This window comes from Argentina silus, assembly GCF_951799395.1.
Source record: "Argentina silus genome assembly, chromosome: 8".
Taxonomy (NCBI): Eukaryota; Metazoa; Chordata; class Actinopteri; order Argentiniformes; family Argentinidae; genus Argentina; species Argentina silus.
In genome coordinates this window covers 18,971,115-18,985,014 of record NC_139662.1, presented here as the reverse complement: position 1 = coordinate 18,985,014, position 13,900 = coordinate 18,971,115, and the positions used below count along the sequence as shown (strand labels likewise).

General features: G+C 49.1%; 1 protein-coding gene across 1 annotated transcript in view; it reads right to left on the bottom strand.

Annotated features, from left to right (window-relative positions):
- The window catches only part of LOC310808056 (ankyrin repeat and SAM domain-containing protein 1A), a gene marked incomplete at its 3' end in the record, with an annotated part of 59,785 nt that overhangs the window by 2,073 nt on the left and 43,812 nt on the right, over window positions 1-13,900 (bottom strand). The window contains exons 15-17 of the mRNA XM_083674757.1: window positions 9,936-10,005; window positions 5,334-5,446; window positions 682-822 (exon numbers count right to left, since the gene is read on the bottom strand). Of these exons, the coding sequence (XP_083530883.1) occupies window positions 682-822; window positions 5,334-5,446; window positions 9,936-10,005 (324 nt within the window). The remainder of the gene's footprint in view (window positions 1-681; window positions 823-5,333; window positions 5,447-9,935; window positions 10,006-13,900) is intronic.

Genomic DNA, 13,900 nt, shown 5'->3' with positions numbered 1-13,900 from the left:
GAGAGAGAAGAGCGAGCGATGGGGGGGAGAGAGAGAGAGAGAGAGAGATAGAGAGATAGAGCGAGCGATGGGGGGGGAGAGAGAGATAGAGAGAGAGAAAGAGATAGAGCGAGCGATGGGGGGAGAGAGAGAGAGAGAGAGAGAGAAAGAGATAGAGCGAGCGATGGGGGGGAGAGAGAGATAGAGAGAGAGAAAGAGCGATGGGGGGAGAGAGAGAGATAGAGAGAGAGAAAGAGCGATGGGGAGAGAGAGAGAGATGGGGAGAGAGAGAGAGATAGAGAGAGAGAAAGAGATAGAGCGAGCGATGGGGGGGAGAGAGAGAGAGATAGAGAGAGAGAAAGAGCGATGGGGAGAGAGAGAGAGATGGGGATAGAGAGAGAGAGAGAGAGAGCAAGCGATGGGGAAGAGAGAGAGAGAGACTGGTCTTTAAGGATCACACAGGCTGGCTCATTCACAGAGCAAGACTGTCTCTGTTCTTTCTGATGTTGCTTGCACGGTGCCATCATGGTGATGATTGATTCCTCTCTCTTTCTCTCTCTCTCTCTCTCTCTCTCTCTCTCTCTCTCTCTCTCTCTCTCTCTCCCTCTCCCTCTCCCTCCCTCTCCCTCCCTCTCCCTCTCTCTCCCTCTCTCTCCCTCCCAATTATTACCCCTTCTGCATGTGGGTGGCTTCAACACTGACCTCAGACTTCAAGACACATTTGTTCTCCCCGGCTGCCTTGATGAACAACACGCTCTCTACCGCTGTGAAGTCTGAAGAGCTGCCATCCCTCCGAGATGGAGACCTCTGGAATGCTAACTCTCCTTTCTCTGAGGTGGCTACCTGGTCTGAGCCGGGGGAGAGGAGGCATTTGACTGCCACAGGCGTTACCTGTCTGCACCAGGAGTCGAGGCGGTGTTCAACTTCTTCAACTCAATCTCTCTCTGGGTCAATAGAAAAGCATCACATGTATTCTAAAAAAAGGCTCCTCTCTGTTTCTTCTCCTACGGCAACACAATACAATCACTGCTATCGTATTGATCTGGTTGCTTGGTGCAGCTGGAGGGCCGCGGCGAGATCACAGAGGCTCTGACTGCTCGAATAAAAGCTGTTTAATTATGTAGTGATTTCTGGGCTGAAAAGAAGACGCCCGTACCGATGAGATGGCAATCATCTTTCAATTTCACTTTTGTTGTGCATTCAATATGATTTAAAGATGAGAGAGAGAGAGAGAGAGAGAGAGAGAGAGAGAGAGAGACAAGTCTGTCTGCTCTGCGTAGAAGGATTTGAACAGCTGTATCTGAATGCTGGGGCTGTCGGAGCTGAAATGGCTGTCTTCAATTCCTTCCAATGCCAATCAGTCCTCACTCCATTTGGCACGTATACAAGCATACTGTGTGTGTGTGTGTGTGTGTGTGTGTGTGTGTGTGTGTGTGTGTGTCTGTGTGTGTATCTCTGTCATGTTTTTCTGAAAGATGTTTGTGTATCCCAATTTAGGCACACGGAGTGATTCAGAGCTGGGGACATTTGGTAATGAGAGGGATAGGAGAGGGGGGCTTTAATGGGCTCTCGCTATCACAAACTACTGGTGACGGTCCAACAGCCCAGGGATTAAGATCCATGACTTCATCTGCTGGGAAGTACACTTTTAATGAGTTGGCAAGGAATACCATCTTCATTCCAAATTAGGCTAAAAATACCTACCCAGTGACGTTGGCACATACAAACAAAAAAACACATCTACGGTTTCTCTCTCTCACACACACACACACACGCGCACGCACACGCACACGCACTTCAGCTGAAGATAATAATACCTCAATAATGGTCCAGACAACATTTCTCAAGAGGCATAGGAGTTTCACTGAGAGCTGTGAGTCACTGGCGCATGGCGCATCCATGCACTGCCACTCCCGTTGACCTTTGTGACCAGACTCTTCTACAGAACGCGCTTCAACGTGAAAGTCTTGACTAATGACAAAACGATGAAGCGGCACTAACATTCCGGGGTTCGATTCAAACGGAGAAAAGTAACAGTTCTAATTCCGTGGAACAAATCGAGACTCTTAAAGGTCACCATTTACTGAAAAAACTGAGATTAGAACAAGGCTGCAAAAAGGTTACTTCTTTTGTCCAAATCCCTATAAATATTTGAGCAGAGCAGGTTGTCTGTGAGCCTAGTGTACTGTGGAAAATTGCCGGCTCCCGGCTTCCGAGAGGATCGAGGGAAAATGTGGAAGAGAATAAGGGGATAAGAGAGGGTTGAGGAACGAGTGAAAGGAAGAAAGGAGACAGAGATTAGAGCTTCACGTCAGAGAAGTTGACACAGGTATTGATGTCAGAGAGAGGGAGGGAGAGAGAGAGAGAGAGAGAGAGAGGGAGAGAGATACAGAGAGAGAGAGAGAGAGAGAGTTAGAGAGAGAGAGAGAGAGAGAGTTAGAGAGAGGGAGGGAGAGAGAGAGAGAGAGAGAGAGAGGGAGAGAGATACAGAGAGAGAGAGAGTTAGAGAGAGAGAGAGAGAGTTAGAGAGAGAGAGGGGGGGGTGTAGAGAGAGACTTGTCTGACTATTATAATATGAAAAGGCTGAGAGGTGAGCAGGAAACCCAGAGAATTTAACTAATCATAGACATAGTAGAGAGAGAGAGAGAGAGAGAGAGAGAGAGAGGAGATTAACTCACTCACTTTCTAAACCACACAGGAGATGTGTCTACGGTGTGCTGGTCTCTGCTCCCATTACGTACATTAAGGGATGATTAAAGCTAATATTAACCAGGTACATGTACATGTACTGTCTGTCAGCTGGCCCAGGCCCATTCACACCAACGCCACACTGCCACACTCTTCTATTCACTTTGTGATTTAACTTTCACTTTCAACGTTTTGATTGCGATTCATCTCGGCCCAACATAAAACATAAAAAGCTGGCAAACTGATGACAGAGAGACTAGAGACTAGGATGGTCGGTTTGGCTACCTAAAAAGAGAGGAGGTAGTGTTGTTTTTGTTGTGATCAACTTTGTATTATTATTTATTGATAGACAAGACAGGATGCTGTGCACATCCTGTTCCCCAGGCTCCATCCAATCCACTGAAGGTAAACCACAGCGAATGAGAAAGCCAAGAGAAGAACACAGGGACCCACGCCTGAGCACTCTAATTTACCACTCTCCCATCCTCCCGTAAATCACAGAAACCACGCAGACAAACAACACCGACCACTGACCTTCACAGTCTGTGGAAGAGAGACATGTTACAAAGTGCTGTCACTGCACTGCCTTGCTCAAGCCCAGTTGAAATGGTGGGTAATGCATAATTTGTCACTTCTAAGTAGGGAAGGACACGTTCTGCGCCTGTTACTTGTCAGTGTGGGTATTTTCCGGCAAAGCAACCTCTTTCTACTCTCTACCACATACCTACACACTCACACACACACACACACACACACAGTCTTGACACACACACAGTCTAGACAGACAGACACAGACACAGATACAGACACAGACACACAGTCTAGACAGACAGACACAAACACACATAGACACACACTTTCCTGAGAGTAAGGGGTTCATGTTTTGTAGGAGGCGTTGCAGGTAGGACACAGGACCAAGCCTTGGAGAGGGACCGCAGAGCCTTCATCCTGACACAACATCGGCCCTCTCATTTCGAGCGCGCCCACTCTGCCAGGCCGGCTGACACCTGCAGCCTCTCCTCCATCACTCCTCATTACGGAGTCTGCTAAAAACAACAGGGCCGAGAAACAACAGCGCTGCATGTTGGCGCGGCAACAGCGCCCCGAGGGTTATTGAGATGGCGCTCCATTATGGCGAGGGAGCAGCTGGCCCTCAGGCAGCATATTGCAAAGCGAAGTGGTTCAAAGCCGTGGGCCGACTGGGGGAGGGGGGGGCGGCTGGGGGGGGCAGCTGGGGAGGGTGAGAGGTGCTGTAAGCGCATCAAACGCTAGGCTAACAATGATACCAGAGACAAACTGCTGACAGCATGGTGCCCACACAGGGTTACTCTGGAGTTGGAGAGGTGTGAATGTGTGTGGTTCTGTCTGTATGCCCATGTCCCCACCACTTAGTGAGCCTTCGCTGACTGCTCCGGTGGGACGTTTTCTTGGCGGCAGCTACCGTGGCAGTGCCCTTGCAAATATCCAACAGTAATTTATTGAAGGCAGTTGTGCACTTTTATTTGAAAGTGTGTGTGTGTGTGTGTGTGTGTGTGTGTGTGTGTGTGTGTGTACGCCTGCCTGCATGTGGCCGAAATGACATCATCTCTCAGCGTCCAGTCCAGACACCTAGAGGTTTGAGTGTGAGCGTGATTGTGATTGATTGATTGAGTCTGAGGGTGGGCTGGTCTTTTAATCTTTAAAGCCTTTGGTTTAATTTCATTGACAGAGGCATTTAGACCCAATGGCCCAGTCAACAGAGACATCCCTAATGCTACCAATGTTCTCTGTGACCAAGCATGTGAGCATCATCTGATCAGACAGGCCCTGAGTGGATGGGCCCAGAAATCTAATAAACATCAGGGCACTGAACCAACAGGCTAGTCCTGGCTAGAGGCCTGTCTGGAGAGTGGAAGTGAACTGGGCAGGACATGTAATGTTTCCAATGAGAAAATAAGAACATTTCACCAAATTGTCCAATTAGTCAAAAAAGGTCAGCCAGTGTCCCTTTTCAAGTATTTACAAAAGCTGGAATTGACACAACTCAGGTACAAGTACAGTATCTACAGTATCTACACACCCCTCAGAGCTTAAAATACATTTCAAAATCTCTGGCAAAGACGTCACCTAAAAACACGGACCCTCTGGGCCTGGGTCTCATTGCACAAAGACAAATCAGGGAGGTGGTGATTTAATAACTGGGAGGGAGGGAGGGAGAAGGCTCTCTCTAGGGAGGCTTTAAGTCAATTGGGATGGAAGAGGGGGACGATACTGACCAAACAGAGAGAGAGAGAGAGAGAGAGAGAACAGAAGAGGAATGTGAAGTGAGTGAGAGAGATGGAGAGAGAGAGAGAGAGAGAGAGAGAGAGAGAGAGGGAGAGAGAGAGAGCGAGAGAGAGAGAGGGAGAGAGAGAGAGAGAGAAAGAGAGAGAGAGAAAGAGAGAGAGTTTAAAGGAAAACCGGAGAAAAGAGAGGGTGAGATAGTGACGTAGACAGAGGACGTGAGACACAAAGAGAGCTCCTGCAACCGGACAAGATTACACAGAGACACCCGGGTGAAAAGGGAGAGGAGTGGGGGTGAGACAGGTATAATTAGAGGATAAGAACTACAGAGGGGGGAGAGAGTGTGTGTGTGTGTGTGTGTGTGTGTGAGTGTGTGTGTGTGTGTGTGTGTGACTTTGACTCACCATGTAGCGCAGGTCGTCGAAGCCGTTGAGCAGCAGCTTGCTCTCGTACTGCGGCAGCCCCACGTGCTCCAGCCAGTCCCCCACGGGCTGCTCCAGCAGGCGCCCCGAGGCCCCTGAGGACAGAGGGAAGCGCTTGAGCAGGGAGAAGCCTTTCAGCCGGTAGCAGCGGCACTCGGAGGACGAGACGTGGCATTGCCACATCATTCTGGGCCAGCAGAGCCGAGCGCACCAACACCAGGAGGGCAGGGGAGACAGGGTCCACAACGGGCAGGGGGGCTCAGCTCCCGCCAGGCAGCGGGGGCCGAACCACGTTCACCTGGGGATCGGGTTTAACTACCCCTGGGGTGACAGAGGCGAGGGAGGGGGGGGGGGGGGGGTAGAGTGGGTTCACAGCTACAGTTCCTGAGTCCACTCTACTGGGTGTACCAGCCCCAAACCAGTCCAAAAACAGGTGGAGATTCAACTGAGCCGGGTGTGGTCACACATCGTGCAGTTGCTCAGAACACTGGAGAGATGAGAGGACATTTCATATTCAGAAAGTGTCAACACTCCAAGATGAGTTCCCACAAGTCAGGAAAATAGCCTTTTCAGTCTAAATATACAAGCTTACAGATTCATGCTCCTCCTAACACGCTCCAGGTTATAATGAGGGAGAACTCTGAGAGGAGAGTGCTTCGCGGCAGTTAAGTGGGTGGGGTGGTGGGGGGGGTCTCTCCAGATGGGGTGATTCGTTTCGGCCAAGCGAGAAGTTGTTGTGTGAACTTGCTAGGAGTTGCAGAAGGCAGGCAGGCAGGCAGGCAGGCTTCCCTCTCTCCTCCCTAGTCAGCAGATCATACGTACACACGTGCGCGCACACACACACAGACACGCGCACACACACGGCCACCTGGTCACATGACAGTGTGTATAAGGGGGCCGGCACGGCAGTGACAGACGAGCCAATAAGAGTGACTCAAATGAGCTCAGATTATTCAACAACACCAGCTCTGCTCCGCTGATGTACAACTGCTCTCAACTCAACACTGAGGAAAACCCTCAGCTGGGATCAGTGGCTCACACGGGGATAGGGCGTACACTTCTGAAACAGTTTAATCTAATCTTCTCATTTCGGTTCCTAAATGAAAACATACCTCTGGTAATTTTGAAGCCGAAAGCTTTCGGATGAATGCAGAGGTTTGTGTGACATGGCGAGCACAGTGCTCACTGAAGTCAAGAGTTCAATATCAAAACATTAAATAGCCAACAAATGATCTCTCCTCCAGTACAACCATCAACCATCTCACTCACAACAGCTTGTCTCATGTCCTTAAAATATATGGGTCCTTAAAATATGGGCACTAGCTGGTGTGGATAGATCTAAAGCCAATAATCTGTCAAACGAGATATAAATAGCCTACACTACATCTGGCTCAGAGAAATAAATCCTGCAGATGACTGTACTAGGAAGACAAATCAAAGAAGAAGAAAAACACTCAATCAATAACAAAGCCAAAGGCAGATGCTGTATGTTACTCTAAATGACAGCTACTTTAAACTCTGCCTCTTTATACCTGTTCTTCCTACTATACATGCACTCCTGCTACGGGATAGCTTTCACCACACACACACACACACACACACACACACACACACACACAGAGATACAGACACACACACACACACACACACACACACACACACTCTCTCTCTCCAGTCCTGTCCACGGGCAGCGAACACACACCGCTGTCCTCTCCACAGCCAGCACACTTCTAAGTATGAAGGGATCTGCTGTAGTAGAAAGAGTCTTCTTCCTGAGAGTCTTCCTCTTCTAAGTATGAAGGGATCTGCTGTAGTAGAAAGAGTCTTCTTCCTGAGAGTCTTCCTCTTCTCGGTCCAGCTTCTTCGTCTTCCTTTGAGTCTCACGGTGCGATCAGACCGCCTCTCTTCAGGCTCACGCCGTCTGCCAGCCCCCCTTCAAGTCACGCGGCGACACGTTCAGTTTAAACCCCCGATACTCCTCCTCCTTGTACTCAGGCAAACGAACCACACAAACACACACATACACACACACGAACATACATAAGAACACATAAACACACACAAACACACAGGATCCTAGAGATGCTTGGGGTGGTGTCCTTCCATTGTCCTGTACTGTTCAGTTCTGCTGCCTGTGATTCCTTTCCACTCCCTCCCTCCCTCCCTCTCTCTCTGTTCTCTCCCTCCCTCCCTCCCTCCCTCCCTCCCTCCCTCTCTCTCTCTCTCTCTCTCTCTCTCCCTCCTCTCACTCGCACTCTCGCTCTTTCCCCATTATACCCTCCCTCTCCCCCTCCCCTCCCTTGACTCTGAGACACTGCAGGCTGGCTGTACATTGTCTGTGAGCTGCCAGTCCACCTGCTACAGACCTGTGTCGCGTCGCCCCCCCCCCCCCCCACTACTTTCAATTGTTCTCGGCCACTCCCTGCCTCCTCAGAACCCCCATCTCTCTCTCTCTCTCTCTCTCTCTCTCTCTCATATATGAATAAATACACTAGACTTCCTTCTCACATGTGCATCAAACAGAGAGAGCCTTTCTCCTACAGGGCAGATCCCCTCGTCCCCTCCCCTGACATGGGGATGGAGCTGCAGTGGAAGCAGTTCCGAGGCGCTCGCTAAGACTTGGATTCACAGAGTTGATTTAGGTTTACAACAAGGGCAACAAACAGCACGCGCTGGGCCAGGGGGTGTCAGCAACAGCAGTACCGCAGTGGACGCGCCTTATTGCAAGTCAGCGGAAGAAAATGAGCCCATCCCTTGACATACATGCTTGTTAATATTTTAACAGCCCACTCCGATGCAGAAGACCACAACAAACCAGTGTAAAACTGCCAAGACTCAATAACACGTTCAATAACACGGTTTGAGAATTTAACATTCAGGGCTGCGGGTTAGTTGCTTCTTGCGAGACGTGTGGAGGAGGAGAATATCGAGGAGTGGGGGAGGAGGCGGCCGTCAGGGATGGAGGCGATGGTTCTGGTTCACTACCACAGTCCTGTGGTCCCCCAGTGACCGTCCATCCGTCAGCCCAAAGGAGAGGTCTGCTTCAAGCCATAGAAGAGCTGTTGCAGACTATCGCAGGCTAAGACGCACGCACACACGCACGCACACAGACAGACACACACACACACATACCTGTATAACATAGTTAACACAACAGAGTCCTGTAACTGCACAGAGATCTGGTAGAAATGGGTTCAGTTGTACTAGTGCACCTTCTAGACGTTACAAAAACACACCTGGTGCCTTCCCAGTTTAGCCATGTATACAACTGGGGCAGGCGCCTACAGCTACACAGAAAAGGAGGGCAAGACCAGCAAGAGGGGTAGGTAGGGGTGGGGGGTGGGGGGGTACATTGTCGGACCCCTAGTGAAATCGTGTCTCCTTGGCAGCAGCGGTGCAGTTCTATCTGGGTCAAGAGTCAGCCCTCACAGCAAGGACGGATAGAATGAGCCGAACGGATCCCCGTCCCTACAGTCCATCCAAGCCCTCTGCTTTAAACACTCAACACTGTGCAAAGTAATGAAGGTCATGGATTGAGTGCACGGTCCAAACCACTCAGCGGTACATGTAAACTCAGACTGTCGTCCTGTCCTTCGATGGTAGTGTAGTCGTTACTGGGGGAGGGGGGTCTCTCCTAAGGGCTATTTCAAAGAGCCAGCTGCCCACCCCGATGCTACCTTTTGTACCTCTCCTTCTGTCACCACCCACCCCCATACTCTACACTATATCTGCTCCTGCATTTAACGCATCTATCAAGAGCCTGCTCAGTTTCCCTCGAAGCTCCTCAGATGGATCAAATGACTCGAGGGATCGTTCCATACCCCAACTAGGGTACACACCCCAACTAGGGTGGAGGGGAGAGGAGCCAGAGTCTGGTGGAAGAACGGCCCAAGATAAATAAGCAGGAGGAGGATGCCAAGGTGTCTCTTACCACGGCCATCCTGACAAACAACACCAGCTGCAGTATTCACTTAGTAGGTATAATGGGCTGGCTAGGAAGAAAACAAAAGGCGGTGAACTAGGTCCTACTAAGTCGTTAGACACGGTGTTGAGTTATACCTGTCCAACTAGCCCGGTGTGTAATTAAGGCTTTTATCTGCTAGCACCAGGGACACACGGCAGGGTTGACAATGACCATTATTCTGTCTGTGATGGAATTTACTACTAAGTGGGTAATGGGAGATAAAAATCGAGAAGAGAAACTGATATAACAATCCAATCTATTCCTCTCCTCTCCTCTCCTCTCCTCTCCTCTCCTCTCCTCTCCTCTCCTCTCCTCTCCGGCCCATCATCACGCAGGCTGCGCTGACTACGAGATGAGATGGCCGCTTTGAAGACGTGTGTTCTGGGGATTTCACGAAGAAGCAGTTTTTTCCCCCCCACATTTTGTACATTAAAATACTATTTTATATTAGAATCCAGTTTGTTTTTCAACAATAATGTCAGCAATAATAATAATAATAATAATAACACACGATCATCTTTAATAAATGGAGCAGAGGTACCGCGTGACACTGTATAGCTAATGACGTCTCCTCGTGTCGTTGGTCGCATGGGAAGCTTTGGCGCCGTACAGAACATTACCTGGGGTGGCGTACTGCTGGTCCCTGGAGAAGTCAATGCCGGCTCCGATCAGCGTCATGATCTTCTCGATCTGAGGAGAGGGACGGAGGAAGAGTGAGAGGGGAAATGACATGATACTGTAGCTAACACACACCACAAAGGTCTTGACCTCCACGCTGTAAACCCTAAACTTGTCTGCTGCAAAAGCCCATAACGAGCACAGCAAAAACCCACAGCCATCTCTACTTCTATCTTTGAAACTCCATTTATAAGTGTGGTCGGAGGCAGACATCATAAAAGGATTCTGTCTGAGTTTTCTATAACAACTTTATGTGGTGACTACGTCTGTGTAGAGCCTCAGGTCGTTTTGATCATTTCAAACTTCATGATGGTTCATCTTTTTGTGGAGGGACTGGGGTGTAATTCATTTCAGTAATTCTTTCTTGTGAGCCTCTGTAGCCTGCAGCCAAAACAATAGAGATATTAGACTGGCAACCCATTCTTTCATTTACAATAAATGATTGCAAACTGAATCAGATTTTGGCAGGACACAGGAAACCAATGAGGTAACCGATGAGAAAGAACAGGGACTGAAACACGAAATTTATTTCTGGAACCTTCTACAAGTGCACAATAGAGGTATACAATAGAAATTTGACCAGGAGATCCATGAAAACCCAAGAGAGACTTGTCAGAGTACCGAGCAGAGAGAGTTACTGTATGACAAACCAGATATTCCCCCAGCGGAGCATGCCCCTGACACACACACCATGTCATGCATCATCCACATGATGCAGGTGAATACGCACGTGCACGCACGCACACACGCACACTCGCACACTCGCACACACGCACACACGCACACAGACCAAAGAGCAGTGAAATTGCACCTGTCACACCACAGACGACACACACCCTCCTCCAGGCCGACCCAGGGACAGGAAGCTGACAACGGTTGCTGTCAGTCCTGTCAGCCACTGTCACCAGAACGCCACCTTTCAGGACAGGATATGCTCCGTCACACGAGACAGGCTAATTTCTCCTCATGAAACCTTATTTCATAGGTCAGAATGAATGGCTGCATGATGATGACTGACACCGTATATATATCTATCATTTCTATGATTATTTCCCAGGAAAGGCAAGGTTTGAGACAGGAACCGTTACGGCTATGAACTTTAAATGTTGTTTGATGGTGTTTCAAATGCCACCAGGTGTGACTTTCTCAAAATCGTTTACAGTAAAAGCTAAAAGCTTGCAACTGGCTATGGAGCGGTGCTCTGGATGGTTGTCTGCATAATGTCTGACTTCACCTCAGGTTCAATGCTGCAGGCTGGAGGCACGGTGAGAACAGGAAGCTCAAAAACACTTTCCTGTTAACAACGTCATACAGGACTCTGCTGTGATCACACATTAGACTAATGGACAGAAGAGACAGGGAAATTATACACATCAGACTGAAATAATGGACTCTAAAGATCAGTGCTTTCTGTCAGTTTGTCGGAATGTGATCGTCAGTTCCCGGGTCAGTGCACAGCGAGCAGGCACGGCACGGCCTCGATTACGTAACGTTAAATCGGAGAGAGACGAGAGTGACGGTGCATTAGACGCCAGTGACAAGAGAGGGGCTACCTTCCCAATTGTTCTAATTGGACACCTGAATCAGTTTGACAGTTGGTGAGCGGTCTATGAATTATTCCCAGCAAAAGGAATCCGGGAATGGAAATTAGTGCTCATGGTTAGCGAATCGTCACCGCATCACAGAACGTTCTTCCAATGAAGCAATGATGAGACGGTGACTGGGTAATGTCTAGCAATGGGTTGCGCGGAGTATATGTAGGCTACTTTGATGAATTATGCTCAGAGGTAGGGGGGGGGGGCGGGGGGGGGGGGGGCCTTGCAGACTGAGGAAGTCAACAGAGTAGGCCAACTAATCAATAAGAGAAGAGCATCGTCATCCATCCCCCAAAATGATTCCTCCAAAGAGAAAAAGTCCCAAGAAGAACGCCCCAGAACAAGAAGGACCCAAACGAAAGAGGAGGAGGAGGAGGTAGGAAGAGAGGGAGGAGGCCCAGAGGAGGTGTGTTTATGAAGGAGGTGCTCTTACGCTGTTAAAGGACCGAGATCTCCGAAGCTGTGTGTTGGCGGAGGGCGTCTTTTTCTGCTGAAAAAAAGTCAGTTTTTGGTTTTGTTTTGTTGCTTTCAATTTACACTTTTTTTATACCCATAACCGGCTTCCTGCAGTGCTTTTTTGTAAAAGCACAGCGGTGGCATCATGCATCCTGCTGGTCATTTGAAGTGCTGTGTCATGTGTTATCACTGTGAAAAGACCCTTATTCATGTTCAAAGTTAAGCCTGATAACCTGCGAGGAATACACTACATGTTCACTTCAATGCAGGAGACACACAGAGAGAGACACAGAGAGAGAGACAGAGAGAGAGAGAGAGAGAGAGAGAGAGAGAGAGAGAGAGAGAGACACACACAGAGAGAGAGAGAGAGAGAGACACAGAGAGACACACACAGAGAGAGAGAGAGAGAGAGACACAGAGAGAGAGACACACACACAGAGAGAGAGAGAGAGAGACACAGAGAGAGAGACACAGAGAGAAATAAATGACTTCCCTTTCACAGTGACTCTCTCCCTGTCAGCCCTCTCCAGTAAGAGGAGCAGCAGCGTGCCCCATGCGGCCTCCTAACCATCCTCACCCAGACAGATCAGCCGCTGAATGAGTCACACATCTCTGTCAGAGAGAGCCAGCTTTGCTTTACCCGACTCTGACTCAACATTCAAACAACGCTACATAGAGCAACCTTGATTTAATAACACGCACAGTCGTGATGGTGTAACATCCTCCTTTCTGCCAGGGTTAGGATTCAGGACTGAACACGTGCTGGCTGGCGTACGCATGTTGTTGATCACAGAAACATTTCACTTTCACACAAGATGTCCCTGTTCAGAGCCGTGTCATTGTCAGGTATGATTACTTTAGTGCAACACCGCTTCGCCTGAGGCAGTGTGGACCGAGTCACATTATCTGTCGTGAAAGACAATGGAGCCGTGTTTGAGTTAACAGCCGGTGTGAACCTGTTTACTTCAGTCAAGTGCCCTTATTGTGGTGTAATGATGAAACAACGTGTTTTACTGTTTACTGGACAGGACTCCAGGCGTCAAACACACTTGTTCTCCTTCTCTGCCTTTTAGAACAACGCCGGAGCTGACAAACTCAAATTAACAAGCATAACCGCACGCACCGTTCTATCTGCAAAAACAACCGACAGCTGGCAAATGGGACTTCTTTATGACAGCCGTCGACACGCCGGCTGACTCATTCAGGTGATTTGAAAGAGAGGGAACCAAACCTCCTATTATCTATGTTTCTCTGTCAGACTGGGCTTGAAAGGCTCCTCACTGAGGCTCCTCCCTAGGATGGGAAGTGGGGGTTCAGTGAGCTTTTGATCCCCTTTTTTCCCCCCTCTTCCCTCCCTCCCACTTAAGACTGCCCCTCCCCGTCACTGTTGATGTTTTTTTTTGTTTTTTTTACACACACGCACACGCACACACACACACACACACACGAGTGGAAAGCAATCTCTGCAGCAGATACTGGACGCTGCACGTATGTGCTGCATCAAAATCGCATCGGCATCAGAATGTGTCGGACAAGGGGACGACCTTCGCTGTGACACACACTCTGTTTACAAAACAGACGTTGATATAGAGCTCAGTCAGCAGAGAGACTGTTAGGACTGAGGGATGAATACAAACAGCAACACCAGAACAACGGGCCTTGAGCTCCACTGAGACGTCATAAATCACACTCAACAACCAGCAGGAGAGGGCCGGAACACGTCTGACCATAGAATGTCATATGGCGCATAGCAACACAGTCTCTCGTGTCCATGGAGAACCATAGAGAATGCATCTATCATCTGGCATCACACATGTTCACCGTAACAAGGCTTTGCTCCTGACCTTTAGGCTTTG